Source organism: Oncorhynchus clarkii, chromosome 16 (assembly GCF_045791955.1).
Source record: "Oncorhynchus clarkii lewisi isolate Uvic-CL-2024 chromosome 16, UVic_Ocla_1.0, whole genome shotgun sequence".
Taxonomy (NCBI): Eukaryota; Metazoa; Chordata; class Actinopteri; order Salmoniformes; family Salmonidae; genus Oncorhynchus; species Oncorhynchus clarkii.
Genome location: NC_092162.1, coordinates 67003903 through 67012007, shown reverse-complemented (window position 1 = coordinate 67012007; position 8105 = coordinate 67003903). Strand labels below are relative to the sequence as shown.

Genomic DNA, 8105 nt, shown 5'->3' with positions numbered 1-8105 from the left:
AGCGAAGAAGAAATCGTTAATTCGGAGGTTTGGCTGTTGTTGTGCTCCTAGGTTTTTATCATTGATATTAAGCTAAAATAAATATAAACACCTCGACACAAACCGTTTCAGGATTCCAATGGCATCTTCCTGAAACGTTTGCGAAACACCTTTGGACACTGGGATTTGTAACTAGCCAGCTAAGTTAGCCACGTTATTAATTAGCTAGTTAGCTAACGCTAGCTACAATTGCTAGCTCTAGTACACCGTTTGGCGCTGGTAGAATGGCGGAGGAGGAAGACGAAACCAATTTCGACGAGGATTTGGATGACGGGGCGGGTGGAACCGATGGGAGCCACGGCAAGCGAAAACGGTTGTTTTCTAAAGAGCTTCGGTGTATGATGTATGGGTTTGGAGACGACCAGAATCCCTACACTGAATCAGTGGACATCCTGGAGGACCTTGTGATCGAGTTCGTCACGGAGATGACACACAAAGCCATGTCCATCGGACGCCAGGGCCGTGTCCAGGTGGAAGACATTGTTTTCCTCATCCGGAAAGATCCAAGGAAGTTTGCCAGAGTGAAGGACCTCTTGACGATGAACGAGGAGTTGAAGAGAGCCCGCAAGGCCTTTGATGAAGCAAACTATGGTTCTTAGGTCCTGTGGTTGTAGAGGGATATGGGGTTCAACATGGATTTTTTTTTTTTGCATTGTCCATGCTGTGTATTCTGCTATAATTATTAAACATGTTTTTATAAGGATCTAACGTTTATTTTGTAGCAGATGTGGCCATAGAGATGTTAATTGACCATCCACTTGTGACTTCAGTTATGTTTGTGCTCATGTCAAATGCCAATGCCTTATATACATATCTTTATCAAAATCATCTTTGTGTGGCTTTCTGGCAGACTAGATGCTATGTTGCTGCCTTTCAGTTGGGAATTACACGTTTGTTCACAAATAATTTCTCAATCTAATAGCGTAGACGAATAACAGGATGGCAGGTAGCGGAGTGTTTTGCTCTTTCGAATACCTGAGCTGACACTGAAAAAAATGGTCTGTTCCCTTGAGCAAGGCTCTTAACCCTAATTTGTTTTAGGGGGCTGCCTACTATGGCTTACCCTGTAAAACATCACAATTCACTGCACCTATCCGGTGTATGTGAAAACTTAATACTGGAAAGTTCTCATTAAAGTCTGTCTGCTGAAGGATATTGCTTTGCAGTATAAATCATGTCATGTGAGCTAACTTTGCTCTTGTGAGAGGATTGTCCCATTCCTCGCTAAGGATAGGCATAGTGGCATGGTGAAATGAATACAGTAACTTACACCTTTTGACACCGTCTTCCATCCTTTACGGAGATATTTGAGGACATGGCCCAGAGGGGAGGTCAATATAGACTTTCTATATGAATCCATGGATGAGTTTTTGTTCCGGGACCATTTAACTTGCATTTAACTTGCTCCTACAACTTTAGACAGTGGATATATAGTGTTATAGTTGAATAAACTATTTGGCCTGTTCTGTTATTAAATGTTTGCAAATGAATGCACATGGACCTAACTGTGCATGCAATGAAACTGCAAGACTGAGTTTATCCTTTGTCTCTTAACCCTGGGTTTCCCCAACTCTGTCCTGGAGCCCTCCCTAGGCGCACCTTTTGTTTTTTACCCACAGACTGCACAGCGGATTCAAACAACCAACTCCAAGCTTTGAATCAGCTGTGTAGTGCTAGGGCAAAAGGTGCACCCCTGGGGGGGGGGAGGACCAACTTTAGGAAACCCTGCCTTAACTCACTGTATCAGTACTCTATTTTAAGTGGGACTCCTTTGGCTACTTAGTTTGCATAATCAATATATTAAAAACTTGCCAGGATTTCCCCCTGATGGTATATATTTATTTGTATTTTGCAATGAGTAAGTAGGCCTAGCTTCACTGCTTTCTAATCTGGCCTGTTATTTTGGTCCAAAACAGTAACAACGGCATCAAAGACAAGATGGATGAATCAAAGTAAAACAAAAACATTTTGACATTCCTCAATAATAGCCTACAGACCAACTTCCAGTGAGCATGTGTTTATTAATATCTCCTTTCAAACAATTTGTTATTACAGTGACGTGATTACAGTGACGTGATTGGTCTAAGCAGCGATCACAAGCAGCCCATTAGACTACGTCCTGACTAAGCTCCCAGCTTCAGGCTGTTGTGCTGAGTGCCTATGATGCACTGAGCCATTCTGTAGAGTTGCAGTTATTTTCACATCCCGGGCCTTGCCCACCTGATTTGGGGAACAGCAGCAGCTTGGCGTCAATCACAAGCAGGAAGGGCTCAAAAGCTCTGGTAACTTCCACCAGGTGCCTGTCGAACAGGTCTAGTTGTTTTTCGAGGTGGATGAACGGGGGCAATGGACCAGATAGGGAGGGTGAGTTGGAGTGGGTCAATAGAGGATCGGAATAGGTCAGCAGGGGTCAAAGGAAGGAGGAATGTCCATGAGTCTCCGTTTTACTGCACATTTTCCATCATCTTGAGGAATTCTGAAAAATTAATCCATTATGAACAAAACATTTATGTATTTCAGGGTCAATTAAAAAGTCCCTCAGTATCCATTATGAAAATGCAGGTCAATATGTAGGCTAATTAGCCAATCAGCACCACAGTTATAATCAAAGGCATCATCCCTATGTCCTACCGTCAAAGTCCAGCATGCCATCAGCGTTCTTGTCTCCATCCTTCAGCAGCTCATCAATTTCCTCCTCTGAGATTTGTTCGCCAGAGCTGCGGATGATGATGGCGAACTCTTCTCTGTCGATATAGCCGTCGGCATTCCTGCATTAGTAACACATTGGAAGGAGTTTAAGAGCCTTTCGCCATCATTTGAAAGCTGACTGTAATTACACACATGTAAACGGTAACCTCTTCTCCCCAAGCCTGTAACCTACTTGTCAAACACACGGAAACATTCCGCTAACTCTCCCTCGGACTTTCCGGCCTGGTCCTCCTTTAGGAGCCTCACCATCATGACCAAGAACTCCTCGAAGTCGATGGTTCCGCTACCTGAGGTGAAGGGCCAGATTACGCATCACGTGCAAATAAAAAACTACTACAGACAATGTTAACAGGCGCGCGAATAAAAAACTACTACAGACAATGTTAACAGGCGCGCGAATAAAAAACTACTACAGACAATGTTAACAGGTACTTATGAAACACTGGTCACCTGAGCACAACACGGGCATTGGTTTTACCAAAACGCAAGTGTTCCATTTAGGTTTATATATACACACACATTCATGTAGGCTAACATTAGTCAATTTTAGATTCAGCAGTTTCTCACCATCCTCATCGACCTCCTCAATGATTTCATCCAACTCCTCTCTTGTCGGATTCTGGCCCAACATCCTCATGACCTGACCCAATTCCTTGGTGCTGATATCACCGCCACCGTCGGTGTCAAACATGTCGAAGGCAGCCTTGAACTCTAGAATGATTAGGCCATAAGTATCGGGAAACGAATTATTATATTCATTAGACCTGACGTGAATTAACGGCAACATGGTTTGCTATGGGCCTACTCACCGTTAAGCATCTCCTCGCTCAAGTATGAGCGGGCCTCCTGTTGCGCGTCAGTCTAGAGGAAAAACAGCGCCACGTGTGTCAAGTCATTGTAGTGACCATCTCTCCAAGACAACATATATATTTTTTTGAAGCAAAAGTTATTGGCTATTAGCATTCGTGTGTTTGTATTGACAGTCACACGTGCCCTGCCCAAAAAGGGTAGGTTAGGCCTATACGGCCTACGGACAGCTCTTAGGCCAAGTGAAAATGTGCCATGCTATTTAAGGCTCAACACATTACACCCCCCCCCCCCCTCCTCCCTCCGTATATGGCCATACTGACATACAATCCGACAGAATTTGTCGCATAAGCACTATCCGCAGCCTTGCTGTCGGACTCCCTTTTAGGTTGTGTGCCTGACAAGTACCCATATCTACCCTGCGCCCCCACAACTTTCATGTTCCAGATATAGATATATAAAGTAGATATCTATACACACTATAAACTTAGATATATAAAGTAGATATATATCTATACACTGTAAACATATGACACTTTATGCACTTTATATTTTTTGGTTAAGCAATTTAGTGATTGTTATTATCAAGATGATTGAGAAATCATGAGCTAAGCTAATTACTGTACTATTTCAATCGGATGTTTTATACCTTACACTTTATATTGAGACAATACATTGTTGAAATTATTCTAAAATAAATCATTTCAAAATTAGGCTAATTTAATTTTAATTGCCCTAATTTCTGTACCCATCCAAATGTAACATTGCACATTTAACCTATACAAACTCGCTATTCATTATGCTTTTATTCGTGTAATTGGTTGCATGTGTTCAAGTCATTGTTCTTACCATGGTTGCTGATTAGCTTTCCCCTAAATATCCACGGAAATATAGGCCAAAGGAGTGGTCAATCCGCGTGCACCTCAACAGAAAGACTAGACGTCAAGTGAGTTCAGACACACTTTAAACCGGTCACCTAAGACACGCCCACTGATGCTCACAGGACTCCAGATTTAGAATCTTGAACTTTTTAGGGTTCTGAGGCCCCCCACCAGCCAATAAAAGTGGAGAGTGGTGGTCTTGAATCTGCAAACATTTAATTGATGGGGTAAACTTAGCTATTAGGAAGTTTTGGGAAGTTTTCAGGTACATGTCACTATTGAAAGGCGCACAACATTTCTGGGCATTGAAGTAAGACTTTTTATTAGTATCCATCTACCAGTTGTTTCTTTTGATTGTAAGTCAAGTGTCAAACTCATTCCACGAAGGGCTGAGTGTTTGCTGGTTTTCGCTCTTCCCTTGTAATTGATTGATGAATTAAGGTCAATAATTATTAAATAACTCCCTTCACCTGGTTGTCGAGGTCTTAATTGAAAGGAAAAAACAAAAACCAGCAGAGACTAGGCCCCCCCAGGCAATGAGTTTGACACCCCTGTTGTAAGTGCAGCAGGTTTGAGGTGCCTGAACGTAACAGCATGCCTATCTATTCCCTGTCAGACACAATGTTTTAGCTCATCAACCTAAACAAATTCCTTCTCCGGACCCACTCTCCAAGTTTAAACCTTTTTTGCAGATTTCCAGAAGGGAATGAAGCCAGCCCTTTTAAGCAATCTCTGAAATTATTACATTCTGAAACAAGGTGTAGTTTATGTCCAAGCATGCACTTGTGATTTCAAGCAAACATGGTGATTGCTGTTACCATACTTTAAACCAAGGTAGGCCTCTGCATTGCTGACAAAGAAGGGTGGGCCCAGAGTGGTTTGTGACTGTGGGATGGCGTTTCCTTCTGGGCGTGAAACCCTACCCTGTGGAAAAGGGCTGCCTTGAATAGCAGACGATTTATGGTTGTATGGGGACAGGACAGAGACGGAGCACGCCCTTAATCACAGTATCCAATAAACCGGCCAACCACTCAATATTTGACTCTCCTTGTATGGTGGTAGTTTCCTGAGCAGAGATAATACGGCCTGATGTCTTAGAGGGAGGAGGAGCGGTGGGATACTGGGGTATTATGGGGAAGAAGGGGGTGGGATGTTGTTAGTGGTGGTGGTGAGGAGGGAGGGGGGAGGGTTTAATGGCTATATACTCAGGGAGCAGAGGATATCCACCAAAATAAGGATTTGGTGGGGTGCTGCTACGACACATTACAAACCTCCTCTAGGTTCTTATTCCAGACATCTTCAAGGTACGCTGTTGCATCTGGTAGCGGTGTCAGAGCCCCCGGGGATGGCATCTTACAATACTGATATGGTATTTGTAACCTCTTCATGGAGACAGAGCGGTGTCAGAGCGGTGTCAGAACATTCTTGTCACTGTTAACTGCTGCAGTCTCGTTTTTTGATCATCATGGATGACATCTCACAAGAGATCATTGATTTTGCAAGTTGCATTTAGCTACTCAATTAGAAGCTTCTGAAAGTTTTCTTCATCTGTACAGTCTTTTTATTTTAGTTAACTGTTTTGGACTTTGCTCCTTAACCTAATGTTGTAGGCTTATTTCTCTTTCATCCGTTTTCATGAATCTTTCAAGATTCATCACACGAAAAATGACAACAAAGGACCTCAGAAGGATTAGGCAGAGCCAATCAGGATGACTGTTTTTTTTTCTCTGGACTTTGGAACAAAGGTGTTTTCAGAAACCAAGGACACTGACTAGTGGGAATAGTTATTATATGGGAATAGGAGAGAGGAGGAGAACGTGGAATATACGGGGTGAGGGAGGGCTAGGATACCTGAAATATTGCAGTCATAAGTCAGGGTGGGGGAGAGTGGCAAGGGACGGGGGTAGTAGTAGCTGTGGTGGGGGTAGGGGTAGTGGTACTGGAGCATTCTGTTTCATTAGAGTAGGGCTGATAGTGTTGCATTATGAGAGAAACGGTAGAGTGGAGTCATACAGAAGGAGCAGACAATGATCCAGTCTACTGGATCAACATGACAACAAGGAGATGGAAACATATGTTAAAGATGAAAGCAGATTTATTTTGAAAGTACTCTGTACAGGGTTGAGACTGCAAGAGGGGAGAGACGCAGAAAGGAGAGGAGCCAGGGGCAAGTCACGGAAGGAGAGGGGTGAGACGCAGAAAGGAGAGTGGCGAGACGCAGAGAGGAGAGGGGGAGGGTTGAGACACAGAGAGGAGAGGGGGAGGGGTGAGACACAGAGAGGAGAGGGGCGAGACACAGAGAGGAGAGTGGGAGGGGTGAGACACAGAGAGGAGAGGGGGAGGGGCGAGGGGAGAGACGGCGAGGGGAGGGGTGCGAGAGGCGAGACACAGAGGGGCGAGAAGCAGAGAGGAGAGAGGAGAGGGGTGAGACACAGAGAGGAGAGGAGAGGATAAGGGGTGGGGCGAGACGCAGAGAGGAGAGGGGCAAGAAGCAGAGAGGAGAGAGGAGAGGGGCGAGGGGAGAGACGGCGAGGGGAGGGGTGCGAGAGGCGAGACACAGAGGGGCGAGAAGCAGAGAGGAGAGAGGAGAGGGGTGAGACACAGAGAGGAGAGGAGAGGATAGGGGGAGGGGCGAGACGCAGAGAGGAGAGGGGCGTGAAGCAGAGAGGAGAGAGGAGAGGGGCGAGGGGAGAGACAGCGAGGGGAGCGAGAGGCAAGACACAGAGGGGCAAGGGGCCAGAAGGGTGTAGCATTTCTTGAGAGGGAGCAGGTGTAAAGAGACAGCTGGGTGGGAAGTGTTAGGTTGCGGGGAGCAGAAAGACCCTTCGTCTTAAAAGGGTTGGACGTATATTTATAGCCACAGAGTCAACATGACTGAGATCGGCAGCATCGAGGAGGGGGTAAATAACCTTCCATTATTGTCTTTTCTCAAACCCTATTTTAACTTTACTGTAGTTGTTTTGGGCAGACTCCTTACGATATCTATATATATATATATATTTATATATATATCTATACCCTATGTATATGATTAGGCAGGGGCGCTGCCATGGGTGGGCATAGGCTTTGGAGCCAGGCACACCCACTGGGGAACCAGGCACAGCCAATCAGAATGAGTTTTCCCCCACAAAAGGGCTTTCTTATAGACATAAATACTCCTCCGTTTCCTCAGCTGTCCGGTTGGCTGGTCTCAGACGATGCCACAGTGAAAGAAGCCGGATGTGGAGGTCCTGGGCTTATGGTAGAGAAATTAACATTACATTCTCTGGCAACAGCTCTGGTGGACATTCCTGCAGTCAGCATGCCAATTGCAGAGTGGCCTTTTATTGTCCCCAGCACAAGGTGCAGCTGTGTTTATTTAACTATGCAAGTCAGTTAAGAACAAATTCTTATTTTCAACATTGTTCTAGGAACAGTGGGTTAACTGCCTTGTTCAGGGGCAGAATGACAGTTTTTTACCAGCTCAGGGATTCAATCCAGCAACCTTTCGGTTATTGGCTCAACGCTCTAACCACTACGCTACCTGCTGCCCTGTGTAATGATCATGCTCGTTAATCAGATTCTTGATATGCCACACCTGTCAGGTGGATGGATTATCTTGGTAGAGGAGAAATGCTCACTAACAGAGATGTAAACAAATTTGTGCACAAAATTTGAGAGAAATTAAGC

At 44.8% G+C, this 8105-nt stretch overlaps 1 protein-coding gene and 1 pseudogene across 1 annotated transcript; one reads left to right on the top strand and one right to left on the bottom strand.

Annotated features, from left to right (window-relative positions):
• On the top strand, positions 1-742 carry LOC139368948 (transcription initiation factor TFIID subunit 13 pseudogene; annotated as a pseudogene).
• Positions 743-2040: 1298 nt separating this feature from the next.
• LOC139368947 (troponin C, skeletal muscle-like) lies at positions 2041-4546 on the bottom strand. Its single transcript, XM_071108472.1, has 6 exons — positions 4405-4546; positions 3558-3609; positions 3316-3459; positions 2921-3035; positions 2671-2807; positions 2041-2515 (listed from the first exon to the last, which is right to left on the bottom strand). Exons 1-6 carry the CDS (start codon positions 4405-4407, stop codon positions 2484-2486), a joined length of 483 nt encoding a protein of 160 aa, XP_070964573.1. The 5' UTR covers positions 4408-4546; the 3' UTR covers positions 2041-2483.
• Between the last annotated feature and the right edge of the window lie 3559 nt (positions 4547-8105).

What these genes read in the sequence shown, in the direction of transcription:
- LOC139368947 (XM_071108472.1), bottom strand. An exon ending in GAGCGAGGAGATGCTTAACG is followed by an intron (nt 3,460 to 3,557) that starts GTGAGTAGGCCC and finishes TAATCATTCTAG; the next exon opens with AGTTCAAGGCTGCCTTCGAC. An exon ending in TGTTTCCGTGTGTTTGACAA is followed by an intron (nt 2,808 to 2,920) that starts GTAGGTTACAGG and finishes TTACTAATGCAG; the next exon opens with GAATGCCGACGGCTATATCG.